General features: G+C 47.1%; 1 protein-coding gene and 1 long non-coding RNA gene across 2 annotated transcripts; one reads left to right on the top strand and one right to left on the bottom strand.

The window, feature by feature from the left end:
• The first annotated feature begins 592 nt into the window (after positions 1 to 592).
• DBX1 (developing brain homeobox 1) lies at positions 593 to 3,984 on the top strand. The gene is made up of 4 exons (XM_029583185.1): positions 593 to 938; positions 1,379 to 1,480; positions 3,230 to 3,432; positions 3,618 to 3,984. The coding sequence occupies exons 1-4, from the start codon at positions 593 to 595 to the stop codon at positions 3,969 to 3,971; spliced, it is 1,005 nt and encodes a 334-aa protein (XP_029439045.1). The 3' UTR covers positions 3,972 to 3,984.
• On the bottom strand, positions 3,916 to 10,574 carry LOC115079543. The gene is made up of 4 exons (XR_003853317.1): positions 10,491 to 10,574; positions 10,244 to 10,395; positions 4,997 to 5,115; positions 3,916 to 4,001 (listed from the first exon to the last, which is right to left on the bottom strand). It is a non-coding gene; the product is annotated as an uncharacterized LOC115079543 (long non-coding RNA).
• Positions 10,575 to 15,495: the final 4,921 nt, after the last annotated feature.

Here is a 15,495-nt window from a genome sequence, read left to right as displayed (position 1 = left end):
TTTATATGAATATTTATTGATTTATTTCCTACACCCAGCAGGGGAGCAGCAAATAAATTTAGTGCTTTCTTTAAATCATTCTTTTTCTATAAGGCGGGATGTCATTGGAAACTTTTAAATAGGCATTTAATTAGCCTGTGTGTTGCTTCCGAACAAAAAAGCCCTGCTGGGATCCTTTGCCGCGATGTATTCCAAAGAGGCGGTCAATATGCAAAATTGATGACTGCACTTTCTTTGTCGCGGGCCCATTGTGCGCTTGCTTGCTTATGAAGTCTAATCCAATCATAAATCGCGTCCCCGGACCAATCAGAAAGCCCCTCGGCTCTCCATGAATGAAGCTCAAGTGGAGAACTTTGTTGAACCTCATTGTTGGAGCTGTCACTTTTGAAGGCGCTTTAAGCAGGCGGATAACTATAAAACCCCATATCCAGGCGCAGAGGAGCAAGTGCAGCTCTGCCAAGCTTGCTCACTGGATCTTTTGCTGAAGGGGGTCTGCAGGAAAGGGGTTGGGGGGTGGGGGACAAAAAAAAAAAAAAGGTTTTCTCCGTTGGGCGCTTTTGCAGGCATTCTCCACCTTCCCTCGCTTCTCGCCATGATGTTCCCAAGCTTAATAGCTCCCCCAGCCGTGTATCCCAGTCTTCTGCGACCAACGCCCACGCTGACCTTGCCCCAGTCTCTGCAATCGGCCTTTTCCAGCCATTCCAGCTTTCTGGTGGAGGACCTGATCAGGATCAGCCGGCCGGCTGCCTACCTGAGCCGGACGGTCCCTCCTCCCAGCCTGTCCCCTCCTGCCCCGGGGAGCGCCCCCGCGCTGACAGACTCTGCCACCTCCGCGGCCAGGAGGGGCTGCTCCACGCAGACCTCGGGCTCTTCGGCTCCCGAGCCCACCTTCCTGAAGTTTGGCGTCAATGCCATCCTGTCATCAACTCCCAGAGCCGGTAAGTGGGGTTCTTTGGACGGGTTGACCCGCGCGCCTGAATAACTATTCCAGCGGATTATATGGAGGAGCTTCCTTGGTGCTCCTCAGACCTGAAAATGATTTTAGCTTGCTCAGGTGTTTTCTTGGGTAACCCCCTATAAACAAGGAAACCTCTGGACTCGAGAAGAGCCGCGCTGCCTTTACATAGCTGCGCTCAAGATCATGGTCTCTCTGCGCTGACTTTTCAGACAAGACAACATTTAAATTTTGAGATTTTCTTTTGCCATAAAATTAAAACCTAGCTCATGAGTTACGAGGCCGCGTGAATGACATAAAACATGAATCCGATTAGTTGAGATGGGAAATGTATCGCTAGAATTGATGCCTTTTTTGCGCAGCTGCTGCAGATTTGTTGACTTGTGTGCAAATCCTTGCTTTCTCGTTTGTTTTTGTTGCCAGACTCCTCCCCTGCATTGCTCCAGGCCGCTCCTCCAAAGACTTTCTCCTTTCCCTATTTTGAAGGAAATTTTCAGCCTTTCATCCGCTCTACTTACTTCCCAGGTAGGTCCTTAGCTCGCTTTCCCCCCACCCCCGCCCGATCGCTGCAGTTGTTTCACGCCATCTTCTGCTCAATATTTCCCCCTGTCCGCGCCCGGGGGGGGAGGGGGTTACGCTCTGGTTCAGAGGTTGGACGGAGTACAACATTCAAAAATCAGTCGCGGCAATTTGATGGCCTATTTAGCACAAGCAGTGACTGCTGACATTCTGCAAGCGATTCCCTTCTCTGCAAATTAGCCGGAATTGTCACGGTCCCCCCCCCCCCCCCCCCGTCTCACAGGGAAGCTGCTGGCATCCCCCCCTCCCCCTCCAGGCACTCGGTTTTCCCACAGAGTCCCCCGCACTCCGCCAGCGAGGAGCGACAAAAGGTTTCAGCACCGTGACCAATCGGTCAGCTCCCTCCGGGCAGCCACACACAGGCCCGGCGCTGACTCCGCCGTGCCGCTGATAGACATTTACCAGCCGGGGGCTAATTTGCCATTAAGGGGGTCATTCAGTGTTGCAGCGTTTTCACAAGACCACATGGGGTGCTCCCTTGTGTGGGGGGAAGGAACGACGTGGCCACAGCCGGGGGGGGGGGGGGGGGGGGGAGGGAAGGTGCATGCAACACACATCCAGCGCTGAATGCAAAGCCCAGGATGGGGGGATCCCGTGGCAGGTAAGCAAAGGAGCAGCCCCCCTCTGCCGTCAGGGCTCTCAGAAAAGCAAGGGAAGCCCTGCCTGAAAAGTTCGTAACTACAGGACAGAGAGAGAGAGAGCGCGCGCGCGCTTTCTGCTACTGTTTCCCTACGATCCGGGGGCTTTTGCAACCGCAAAATAAAAGAACAATCTAATTGCAAATCCAAGCTATTATTATTATTACTCTTATTATTTTATTTTTCTTTTGCAATCCAAGTTCCGCTCAGGCCGAGGATAATGGAGTTTTCCTACTTTTCTCCTCCACCTGAATGCTCCCAACCAAAAAAAAACAAGTTGAGCTTTAAAAAAAAGCCTTTCATGTCTCCTTCTTGCCAACGATTTGAGGAAGAGGGAGCTTCTGCCATCAGTATTCTCCCAATGCTTTCTGGCATGCAGTTGTGTTTAGTTTGAAAGTGTAAATCTCTTTTGTCCCCGTAATATATGGCTTTAGCTGCTTGTCCTTAGTCTTTTTCTGTTAGTTCATTACTACACAATTACTATTCACGCTTCATTACAATCTCTGTCTCCCTTTGGAGCCTTTTTTAAAGGAGAAACTCCCTTTTTATCATACCAATAGCATTCGGAACCAGTCAATGTGCTAATTAGCTCTTACTTTTCGTTTGTTCGCCCCCTGAATTCTTAACGTTCCTTGAGGAACAGAATAAGATTAATATAAAAAGAATAATGCTGATTGATTTGAATGCATAGGAAGTTTGTGTCAGACAGAAAATACATTTACTCCTTTCTTCATTAGAAGGCCCTGTGCTCACGACAAACTATTTTCCAACTTTAAATTTTGATTCATGATTTGATAAATAGTTACTTCTTGGCGGCTGGATTTCTTCACCCAGAGGGTCCAGACTGAGATCTGTTTAACAAAACAGATTAGTGGGCACTGTGAAAGCACCTGGCACTTTTCTTCTGTTTAACTTTAACACAAGTAGAAGTTATTTTAAGAAGTAAAGCTTATTCCGGCGCCTGTCCTCTGCGCTCACAACCTTGATTTTCGTTTGCCATTTCCGCACTAACCAATGGATTTTGCTTTTTTTTTTTTTTTTAATTAATATCTTGCAGCTTCCTCCTCTGTGGTGCCCATCCCTGGCACCTTCTCCTGGCCCCTAGCTGCCAGGGGGAAGCCCCGCAGGGGGATGCTCCGCAGAGCTGTCTTCTCGGACGTACAGCGCAAGGCCCTGGAGAAAATGTTCCAGAAACAGAAATACATAAGCAAACCCGACAGGAAAAAGCTGGCAGCCAAACTGGGGCTGAAGGACTCGCAGGTAACTGCCTCCTCCGCTATTAAAGGCACATTTACTGCCCCTTACAGAAGCAGCTTCCTACAGGTCACGCGTGGAAAGGGTCCTCCCAGGATGGTCTTGCTTTAATCTCTCTTGTCTGCTTTTGCCGATCTGCTGAGGCAGCGGTGGGTGTATTTATTGCAGCTTTTTCGTTCCTGTTTTCTTAGGTGAAAATCTGGTTCCAGAACAGAAGAATGAAATGGAGAAACTGCAAGGAAAGGGAGCTTCTCTCGTCCGGGGGCTGCAGGGAGCAAACCTTGCCCACCAAGTTCAACCCCAATCCAGACCTCAGCGACGTGGGGAAGAAATGCCCCGGGGAAGAGGGGGAGGAGATCCTCCTGTGCTCGGGCAGCCCGGGGCACAGCTTGGCCTTCTCGTGCCCAGAGCACCTCCGGCTGGACGCTCACGTGCTCCTCTCCCCCTGCCACTCCAGCAGCCCCAGCAAACCATCCGACTTCTCCGACTCCGAGGAGGAGGATGGGGGAGGAGGAGGAGAGGAGGAAGAGATCACAGTCTCCTAGAAGGTTTTGCCTTGGCCCCAGACCAGGACACTGCAAAGATGCAAAAAAAAAAAAAAAAAAAAAAAAAGAACATTAAAAAGCGATCGCAGATTAAAGAGGAGGGGGCCCTTCCGCTTGTAGGTCTCTAGGACTGCAATGAAAGACAGCGTGAAACCCTCGGAGGGTGGACATAACTCTCCGGCTGATATCAGATTTGTCTGCTGGCGTTTTCATTTTCTAGCACAGCAAGCGCACCCATCCTCAGAGGAGGTCCTGGGGGAGGGGATCTTTAATTCAGGCTGTGGGTTTGCAGCAGAGGGGCATTCAGAAAGGGAGGAAGGATCGCACAGTCGCGCAACTGCTGCTTTCCTGCCAGTCGTCTGCCCGCGTAGAAAGTTTTTAATAGATTTCTAGAGCTGCAGACTGAGAGAGCCCTGTTGGCTGGAACAGCTTAATGTCTTTGTGAAAACGCCAGGAGGCAAAGCGCCTGTCCGCCGGGGAGTTAAGATGAGCCCCGAGAGGCAATTCCTCGCACCTCTTCCATGAGAGGACTGGGCTCAGAGTCTCCTGTCCCCCCCCGGTGCAGGCTCTGGCCAAGCTCCCTTTCCCCTGCGTAGGAACCCAAGCGGATCGGAACGTCCCCTTCATGGGCCGGTCCGGGTAACGTTTCCCCTTTCACCTCCCTATTTCCGCTGCCTAAGAGCAGAGGGAAATGACCCGGTCCTGGTGGTTTTGTACTTAAACGTTGCTGTCTTTGCACAGCTTTTATGAACTGTACACTATTTTTGTACATCTACGTTGTATGGATATTTTATGCCAAGGTTATGGGGTGAGAAATTGGCTAAAAGAGAGAGAGAGTGATAGAGATATGTGGGGTTTGTTTTTTTTAATTTTGCAATTCTTTTAAACTAAAATGTAGCTGTTTAACTGCATAACTTATAAAGAAACTCTTATTTTGTATTTTACAATGTACAGATTTTAAATATGTATATATGATAAAGAACTACCAAATAAAAAGTAGCGAGCCGACACTGCACTCCCCGCACCTTGCCCAAACCCTGCTTGGCTTTTCTCGGTTTCGGGTGACTCCTGCTTCTCCAGCACCTCCTCCAAGTTGTCTTCAGCGGTCACTAGTTCTTTCTCCAGCAGTAAACCTGCCCCCACGCTAAATAAAGGAAGACAAAAAAAAAATAATAAGCCTGCCTTCTTTCCTGTAACAAAGTCACTCTGGGGCCTGTTGGCAAAGCTGGGGGAGCCCGCCCCTCCCTGCTAGGCGGGCAGTTGCCAGCCGAGAGGCTCTTTCCTAGCTGAAAATATGGGCATCCAAAGCAATCTCCCGCCTGCTGGCGGTAGCTGTGTTTTGGTTCACTTAGGAGCGGTGAGTTCATATTTCGGGATGTTAAAGGGACGGGGATTGAACCGTGCAAAGGTGAGACAGGGAGGCGCGATCCCGCTTCTCGTCCATAGCTTTTATCTTTCTCCTCAATGTACTTTACTTTCTGCATGAGATGAATACCAGAGGGCCAGGGCAAGCAGTGCAAAAAAATAATAATAAATAAATAGACCAGGGAAGCTTTTTTTGCCCTCGTTGTAGCTTTTGCAAAATTACTGGGATTTCATGGAAAGAGTAGAGTCAAGCAACTGAGTACAGTTGTGCAGATTTTTCTTCCCTCCCCCCAGGTTCCTCAATTCACAACTACCCAGGGCTGATCCCGTTATAATAGATTCCTAATAGACCAGATTATCCATAGTTTGGTCATTGCCGCAGGGATCCTGAGGCTGAGGCTGAGAGCCAGGCACCAGACCTGTAGCAGAGGCTCTAATTTCAGCCAGCAGGTGTTAGGATTGCCTATTCCTACTTCAACAAAATGAAAAATGCGACACACACTCAAATCATTTAAAAATTAAATAAACCTTCCACCCATATGTTGTGGGTTTTTTTTGTTAAGAACATAAGGACATGCCATACTGGGTCAGACCAAGGGTCCATCAAGCCCAGCATCCTGTTTCCAACAGTGGCCAATCCAGGCCATAAGAAACCTGACAAGTACCCAAAAACTAAGTCTATTCCATGTTACCGTTGCTAGTAATAGCAGTGGCTATTTTCTAAGTCAGCTTAATTAATAGCAGGTAATGGACTTCTCCTTCAAGAACTTATCCAATCTTTTTTTAAACCCAGCTACACTAACTGCACTAACCACATCCTCTGGCAACAAATTCCAGAGTTTAATTGTGCGTTGAGTAAAAAAGAACTTTCTCCGATTAGTTTTAAATGTGCCCCATGCTAACTTCATGGAGTGTCCCCTAGTCCTTCTACTATCCGAAAGAGTAAATAACCGATTCACATCTACCCGTTCTAGACCTCTCATGATTTTAAAGATCTCTATCATATCCCCCCTCAGCCTCCAAGCCTCCAGCCTCTATCATATCCCCCCTCAGCCTCCAAGCTGAAAAGTCCTAACCTCTTCAGCCTTTCCTCATAGGGGAGCTGTTCCATTCCCCTTATCATTTTGGTCGCCCTTCTCTGTACCTTCTCAATCACAACTATATCTTTTTTTGAAATGTGACAACCAGAATTGTACACAGTTGACTTTCATTTGAGAGTCAATGCTAAAATCCCTAACAGATGTGAAGCTCCCCCCAGCCCCTGCTGTTCCCTAAGCCTCCCTCCCCCATCTCCCACCTTTGCATCACACTTACTCTTCTGGGCAGGTCTCAGGATAGAGCCCCACTCACTCATGCTCTTCTGGTTTCCAGCTTTGGAGTAGGGTGCATGGTAAATAGAAAGTGTAACTTAGCTCCATGGTACCAGATTGTAGATTGCATGGTTTTATCTAAACACAATTTTTTTTTAGACTATTCAGTTAGAAAGTCCAAGCCAAATTAATAAGATTTAACTTTTTCAGTCTGATTTTTTGTTTATTCCCAAGCATATGCAAATATTTAACAATTTTAGAAGCGGCTCTTATTGAACCACACCTACCACTATGAATATCAGTAAATCAGATCCCCATGCAAGTAAAACATGCACATAGTATGAACAACAGAAAGGGATAGAACCAGGGATTGGATTAAAAAACAAAACAAAACAAAACGGGGAGTATAGTCATGATGAAAGCCACATTCTTTTAAAGAAATAAAATATAGAAGGGAAAAAAACCAAAGAAACTATGAATAAGACCCAAAGAGGAAGCAGCACCACCAAGAAACTGCCAATTTGACATTTTGCCTAATCTAGCGGTTGCTGCAGTGGCAAATAATAATTCCTGCCCCCTGCCCCTCACCTCTTTGGATTATTTTAATACCAGGCCAGCACTCGGCACTCAGCCCTTGCCTTTATATCACCGTCAGTCCAGAGCACTTCACAAATCCAGACAAATCAAAGTATCGAATCAAAACCTACCCCAAACATATAGCCAAGGCTAGTAAAGCTTGAGGAATGGTTTAGAGTCTGTCAGCTAAGATTTCATTCTAATAAATACAGTCATGTATTTGGGCTACAAAAACCCAAGGGGTAGTGTAAGGGGTGAAATTCTATCCACAAAATGAGTCAGATCTAGGTGATTGAATCTGGTGAATTTAAGGTTGCAAAATAGGTGGATAAGGTGATGGCAAAAGCCAGAAAGCTGCTTGGCTGCATAGGGAGAGGAATGGTCAGCAGATAAAGGGAAGTGATATTGCCCCTGTATTAGGTCCCTGGTGAGACCTCACTTGGAATATTGTGTACAATTCTGGAGACCTCACCTTCAAAAGGATATAAACAGGATGGAGTCAGGCCAGAGCGAGGCTACTAAAATGGTCAGTGGATAGACTTAAAGATCTAAACATATATACCCTAGAGGAAAGGCAAGAGAGGGGAAATATGATAGAAATATTTAGATACCTCAGAAGTATCAATGCACAGAAGGTGGGTCTCTTCCAACAGAAAGGAGGCTCTAAGATGAGGGGTCATGGGGAGAGTGTAGACTCGGGAGTAATCTAAGGAAATCTCTCTCTACAGAGAGTGGTGGTGGATGCATGGAACAGTCTCCCAGTGAGGGTGTTGAAGACAAGGACATATCTGAATTTAAGAAAGCATGAGACAAACACAGGATCTTTGAGGTAGTGGTAAGGATTTTACTCGAATGGTGTGTGTGTGTGTATATTTTATTTTACTTTACCTCTATTAGATTGCAACAACAGAGGACCAGACTTAAGTGTTAATTTATCTTATAGCTGATATACTTAAAGTAGACATGACTTATCACAACCACTAAGTAATATTTAATATGAAACTATGTTACAGTATTTGATGGCACCTGTTTAGTTAATATAACTCAACGCATTTAAGTTTGAAATTATGTGCCTTATTGTGAACCGTTGTGACGGCAACTAGCTTAATGACGGAATAGAAAAGATTTTAAATAAATAAAATAAAATAAAGTTGAGCAGTTGTGTGGATAGGCAGACTAGATAGCCGCATGGTCTTTTTCTGCCATCATATTTCTGTATATAAAATAAATGCCGCTATCCATAGGACTTGTTAGTTCTGCATAACAATTAGATCATCCATGAAGCTAAGCCCAGGTGTGCTCCAAGAGGGATTTTGAACTCAGTCGATACCGGAAAACTCTGGTATTAGAATGGCATCCACCACTCCCATTACTGAATTCCGAATTCTGTTTAATTCACTCACATATCAGGCCGATACAGTACAGTGCGCTCAGACGGAGGGCACTGTTAACCTGCAATTGGACGCGCATTTTCCCTTACCCCTTACTCAGTAAGGGGAGTAAAACGCGCATTTTCCCTTACCCCTTTATTCAGTAAGGGGAGTAAGAACGGCTTTTCTGTGCACTCTCCGACTTAATATCATGACGATATTAAGTCGGAGGTCCCGAAGAGTAAAAAAAGTAAAAAAAAAAAAATTTGAATTCGGCCCGCGGCTGTCGGGCCGAAAACCGGACACTCAATTTTGCCGGTGTCTGGTTTCCGAGCCCGTGGCTGTCAGCGGGCTCGAGAACCGACGCCGGCAAAATTGAGTGTCGGCTGTCAAACCCGCTGACAGCCGCCTCTCCTGTCAAAAAGGAGGCGCTAGGGACGCGCTAGTGTCCCTAGCGCCTCCTTTTACCCGGATCTACCGCCGGACCTAATTTAAATAGTGAATCGCGAGTGGCTGGTGCGCGTGCCGGGAGAGCGGGCATTCGCCCGATCTCCCACAGACCTTACTGTATAAGTAGGTGAGCCAGCCCAAAAATAAGAGCCCATTACCAGTTTTAAGAGATTAGAGTATTAGATCGCAGCATTCTCCATTTTACTGAAGCACCAGGGCCAGATAGTTTTGTACTTAAAGGAAAATATTCTGCTTGTTTAGTCTCGTGCTGTGAACAGTTCAAGTTTTAAGTTTCTTAAATAATTCTACTAGTTATTCCTTTTATTAACTATATTTCTTGTACCCCCTTAATGTAAGTCATTTTTTAAATTCAGGTTTCTAAATAGAAATTGGTAATCTTGCAGTTGGCAATTTGAAGTCCACACAAGTATCTTTTTCCTTGAGGAACGTATCACATTACCTAAAAGTCCAATGCAATCCGGCTAAGCAATAATTTAATTGCTGGAAGCAAACACCAAGGCAATGCAACATGTGCGTGTCTTGCAGGCAGGAAAGAAAAACAGTCTGCAGGAGATGTTATGACTGCCAGTACCACCACTACCAGTCAGCGCTCTAGAGATCTTTATACTGCTGGCCCTCATGATGGAAAGATAATGTTTTTAAGTTTCTAGTTAGCTCTAAGGTGGCTTTTGTTTCTATACTTTGATGCAACGTCAATAAGGATGCATAGGAAACACTGTCTTGAAAGATGGAGTCTCAGCCTCAGATGTGCAAAACAGGCCCTACAGAGCTCTCTCTCTCCTGGCAATTAGCTTCAGGTTGCCCAGACTTCCTTAAATTTGATCGGCTTGCTTAGGCACTTCATCACTGAGTGCTCCCTTGCCCATTCATCTTCTGGAGCTGACCTCTAGCCCTGGAAACTTTGTAACTGCAAGTTTCAAGTACCGATTTTTTCTCTCTCCCAACTTCTCTGCAAAGACAGGATGCAGACCAGGCCTTTTACAAGGTCCTTTAATAGCACATTCAGCAAATTCATCCACAATAACTTTTTCCCTTTTTAATATGTCCGATTTAAGTTTGTACTTCTAAATTCACTTGTGTCTGTTCCTGCAGACTGAAAGTTTGAGGAACATGTGTGCATCTTTTTATACACATAGTACAATGTTTTATACACTTCAGCATTTTATATATAGTACATTACCCTCCTCATCTTGGGGTGCAGTGGATTGGATTGGGGGGAGGGTCACTCAGTGCTCAGGGCAGCTGCTCAAAATTCTCTCACATAATTATCCTTGCCAGCCTCTGGGAGTGCCGGGGTTCATCCGATGGGGGCGAGGGTCAACCTTCTGGGCCCTGGTAGTAGGCAACAATCTTAGTCAAGGACTCACATTCCAACACACATACTCTCTCTCTCTCTCTGGCACTGTTTGTGGTTAGTAAATACTCACAACAGAAGAGTCTTCTTCGTGGAAAGGCACTCTTGAATAAAGCACGGAGATGGAGAATGTTGTTCAACTGAAATCTACTTCCACTTAAAAATAAGGATGCAAGCTAGGATCACAAAAATCATAACACAAAAACAAAAACAAAAAATCATAACACAAAAACAAAAACAAAAAATCATAACAAAAAAAAAAAAGTGGTGGTCTCCTTGTCCATAGCACCTCCACTATTCACTCTCCTTTCTCTAACCAAACCAATTTCCAAAATCCCTTCCCCATGGAGGGTGGGAAAAGTTTCTCCAATAACCAGCTTTCAATTACTACAGCAAGATGATACCGGCCTTACTGCAAAACTGGTCACAATATTCCTCATCTCCCCCCCCCCCCCCCCTGCCCCGAGTCTGTGCCTTGCTGGGTATTAGGCACAGCAAAAAACCCAAAACAAAACAAAAACCAAACCCCACATCACATCCAGTTCCTCTATTAAAAAAAAGAAAAAAAGGGGGTAACCAGCCCTCCCAGAAGAGCATGGGGCAATCCAAAGCTCTTGAACTTCTTTAAAAACTCCCAGCTCAAGACCCCTGTGGATCAATGCACCAGAGAGCAAAAGGACCCTTTGCACATGCTCAGACCCATCCCTAAAAGAGAAGGCCATTCATAGCTGTAAAAATCAGATACTGTTAGTAGCAGTAGCAAAGCCCTGCTATATACATATACAGAACCTGACAGATAGGCAGCAGAGAAAGTCATCCTTATGAGACCCATTCGCATTAACACCATACATGATAGAGTTTATAGAGCTCTGCTGGAACAAATAATATGTGGCCGTAAAAAAGTCCAGTGATAACACTTTTACTGAAACATTCTAGCTCAACCAGAGAGAAAAACATGGCGTGAAGACACGATACAATACAGGAAAACCTTTCTGATAACCGCCTGCATCTAAAATCATTCATCCATGCAAATAAAAACAGGATATCCAAAAAAATGCAAGTAAAAGCATTGCACACAGGCCACTTTGTCAATAAGCAACCTGTCTTGGATGGAAAACCTTCCAAAACCCTTCAAAAACTCCAGATACTGAATACTTCAGTTACTAAGGGTGGAATTCTTTTTGTCGTCTAGTTACTATTTCTTTAGGGTTTGTGTAAGCATATGCAACCCTTTTAATGGAGAAATTTCTTACCTTATAATTTTGTTATCCTTAGTGTAGACAGATGGACTCAGGACCAATGGATATAGTGTACTCCTGATAGCAGTTGGAGACGGATCAGGAAGTGCAGCTCTTCAGTATTCTCCTCGAAAAGCATTGTGGATATATGTGTGACTGACTAATTTGAATAACTTGATTAACTTTATAACTTGGTTAACTTGATTCATTTGAACTGGTTGAATTGGCTATAGCTGGAGACCACCAGTGCTCTCAACCGAGAAGCGTTGACACCCGGTAGGATGGGTGTCCTAGATGAAGGAAGGCATGGCTTACCCTTGAATCACTCACTCCCGGGGATGTCCCCTGAGAATTCCATGAGTAACGGCAGCCGTGGGTGGGATGCTGAGTCCATCTGTCTACACTAAGGAAAACGAAATTATCAGGTAAGTAATTTCTCCATTTCCTAGCGTGTAGCAGATGGACTCAGGACCAATGGCATGTATAAAAGCTACTCCCGAACTGGGTGGGAGGCTGCCCATGACCCACTTAGTACTGCCCTTGCAAATGCTGTGTCCTCCCGAGCCTGAACATCCAGGTGGTAAAACATGGAGAAGGTGTGGATGGAGGACCATGTCGCTGCCCTGCAGATCTCGGCGGGTGACAGCATCTTGGTTTCCACCCACGACACTACCTGGGCTCTAATAAAATGGGCCTTGACTTGTAAAGGCGGTGGCTTGCCTGTTTCCACGTAGGCCACCTTGATGACTTCTTTGATCCAGCGGGCTATGGTTGCTCGTGAGGTCGCTTCCCCCTGCTTCTTCCCCGCTGTGAAGGATGAATAGATGGTCCGTCTTTCGTACGGATTCCGACTTTCCAGGTATTGGACTAGAAGCCTGCTGATGTTGAGATGTCATAGACTTCGAGCCTCTTCCAAATTCTTATGCTCATCTGGTGATGGTAGCGAGATGGTTTGGTTGAGATGGAAGTGAGACACCACTTAGGGGAGGAATGACAGAACTGTGCGTAACTAGATGGTTCCCGGGGTGAGTCTGAGGAATGGCTCCCGGCAGGACAGTGCTTGTAGCTTGGATATACGACGAGCTGAACAGACTGCCAGCAGGAAGGCTGTCTTCAATGTTAATAGTCGGAGAGACAGGCCGCAGAGAGGTCTGAAGGAGGTTCCTGCTAGGAAATCTGGGACCAGGTTGAGGTTCCTAAGAGGCACCGGCCACTTTAGGGGTGGTCGGATGTGCTTGACTTCTTTCAGGAAGTGCTCTCGCTCTTGGTTCCGTAGCATGATAAGGCCGCCACCTGTACCTTGATGGAGTTGAGGGACAATCTCTTCTGTAGTCCGTTCTGTAGGAATTCCAAAATCGCAGGAATTTTGACTGAGTGTAGTATGATGTCGTGGTCCTCACACCAGGATTCGAATACTCTCCAAATCCTTATGTATGTTAGGGATGTGGAGAACTTGCATGCTCGGAGTAGGGTGTCAATAACTGCCCCCGAGTATCCTCTCCTCCTTAGGTGAGTCCTCTCAATGGCCAGACCGTAAGAGAGAATCGAGCTGGATTCTAGTGGAGGATCGGTCCCTGTTGGAGCAGGTCTCTGTGTGGAGGTAGCGGCAGGGGGTTCCCTGTCAGCAGTCTTCGCATGTCTGCGTACCATGGTCTTCTTGGCCAGTCCGGAGCCACTAGAAGTACTGGCCCCCTGTGGTGTTCTATCTTGTGGATGATCGCGCCCAATAGGGGCCATGGCGGGAAGGCGTATAACAGAGTCTCCTGTGGCCAGGTCTGTACCAGGGCATCGATTCCCTGGGACTGGGGTTCCCGCCTGCAGCTGAAGAAACTGGGTACTTGGGCGTTGGACCGGCTTGCCAGGAGGTCCATGGTTGGTGTTCCCCAATTGGATCAATTGGAATGCTGTGGTTGACAGTTTCCATTCTCCTGGATCTAGACTCTCTGTTGAGGTAGTCCGCTGCGACATTGTCTTTCCCGGCAATGTGGACGGCCGAGATCTCTTGAAGATTCACTTCTGCCCATGACATTAGGGGGGTCTATTTCCAGAGACACCTGTTGACTTCTGGTTCCTCCCTGACGGTTGATGTAGGCCACTGTTGTGGCGTTGTCCGACATTACTCTGACCGCTTTGCCTCAGAGTCTGTGACCGAACCTTAGGCAGGCTAGTCTGACTGCCGGGCTTCTAGGCGATTGATATTCCATCCTGAGTCTTCTTTGTTCCATTGCCCTTGGGCGGTTAGCTCCTGGCAGTGTGCTCCCCATCCTCGTAGGCTGGCATCCATGGTGAGTAGGATCCAGGTTGGGGAGGATAGTCTCATTCCCTGGTTCAGATGGGTTTCTTGTAGCCACCATCGTAGTTGGGCCCGAACTCTGTCCGGGAGCTGAAGCCATACGGTGTGGATTCCATCGTGATAGAAGTGAGCGTTGCAGGGGTCTCATGTGAGCCTGTGCCCATGGGACTACTTCCAGTGTGGATGCCGTGAGGCAACGTTCGCTCAACAGGGTTCGTAACTGTGTCATCAGTTTTGATCTCCTTGTCGGTGTCAGGATGACCTTGTCTTGTTTGGTGTCGAACCGGTCTCCCAGGTATTCTAGAGATTGGGAAGGCGGCAGACAGCTCTTGCTTGTGTTGACCACCCTCCCGTGGCTCTCCAGTAGAGTTTTGACTCTGTTGGTTGCCTGGTGGCTTTCCTCTGGGGATTTCACTCTGATCAGCCAATCATCTAAATAAGGGTGCATGCAGATTCCTTCCTTCCTCAGTGTTGCTGCCACCACCACTATGACCTTGGTGAATGTCCAGGGTGCAGTGGCTAACCCAAAAGGTAGTGCCCGGAACTGGTAGTGACGGTCCAGGATCGAGAAGCATAGAAAACGCTGATGCTCTTGATGGATCGGAATGTGTAGGTAGGCTTCTGACAGACCCAAGGAGGTAAGGAACTCTCCCGGTTGTATCGCCCTTATTACTGAGCGTAGGGTTTCCATACGGAAGCGGGGAATCTTCAGGTAACGGTTGACCGCCTTGAGGTCCAGGATAAGTCTGGACGTTCCTTCCTTCTTGGGAATGATAAAATAGATGGAATAATGGCCAGTATTTATTTGTTGTGGAGGCACTGGTGTTATAGCCTCTAAGGCTAGTAATCTGGTCAGTGTAGCTTCCACTGCCATTCTCTTGGAAGGGTCATGGCAGGGAGATTCCACAAACTTGTCTGGAGGGAGATGGTGGAAATCCAGGTAATATCCCTCTCGAATGATGGATAGGACCCACATCCGAAGTTATCTCGACCCATCTTTGGTAGAATAGGGCCAGTCTGTCCCCTATGGCTTCTTCCGTTGGATGGGTCGCTGATCTTCATTGTGGGGTGCAGCTGGGGCCTGGGCCCGAGCTGGCTCCCCTTTTATTGTGCTTGTTCCGAAAGGACTGGCTCCAGCCTGCGGGGTGGGCCGCTTGATATGAGCTTCTATATGGGGTGAAGCGCTGTGATCCTCTGCCCCTGGAGGTCCAGGAGAAGGATCGCTGGTTTCTCTTATTCCTATCCTCCAGTAGCTGCGGCAGTGGGGACTCGCCCTTGTTGGCTAGTTTCTCTAGATCGCTTCCGAACAGGAGTGTTCCCTTGAAAGGCATCCTTGTGAGTCTCGTTTTGGAGGATGGTCGGCTGACCAGTTTCGGAGCCAGATTTGTCTTCTGGCTGCCACAGCAGATGAGACTCCTCTAGCTGCTGTGCATACCAGATCCGAAGCGGTGTCCGAGAGGAATGATACGGCTGATTCCAGGGCTTCCCCAAGAGTGTTGTTCCTGGTCTGTGCTAAGCAGGCATGTGTCACCATGGCACAGCAGGCC

This window comes from Rhinatrema bivittatum, chromosome 17 (genome assembly GCF_901001135.1).
Source record: "Rhinatrema bivittatum chromosome 17, aRhiBiv1.1, whole genome shotgun sequence".
NCBI classification, from domain to species: domain Eukaryota; kingdom Metazoa; phylum Chordata; class Amphibia; order Gymnophiona; family Rhinatrematidae; genus Rhinatrema; species Rhinatrema bivittatum.
This window is presented reverse-complemented; position numbering and strand designations above follow the sequence as displayed.

Excerpts from the sequence above, each read along its gene's own strand:
- DBX1 (XM_029583185.1), top strand. The coding sequence starts at position 593 with ATGATGTTCCCAAGCTTAATAGCTCCCCCAGCCGTGTATCCCAGTCTT. Across the intron at positions 939-1,378 it reads GTCATCAACTCCCAGAGCCG|ACTCCTCCCCTGCATTGCTC; the intron begins GTAAGTGGGGTT and ends TTTTGTTGCCAG. Across the intron at positions 1,481-3,229 it reads CCGCTCTACTTACTTCCCAG|CTTCCTCCTCTGTGGTGCCC; the intron begins GTAGGTCCTTAG and ends AATATCTTGCAG.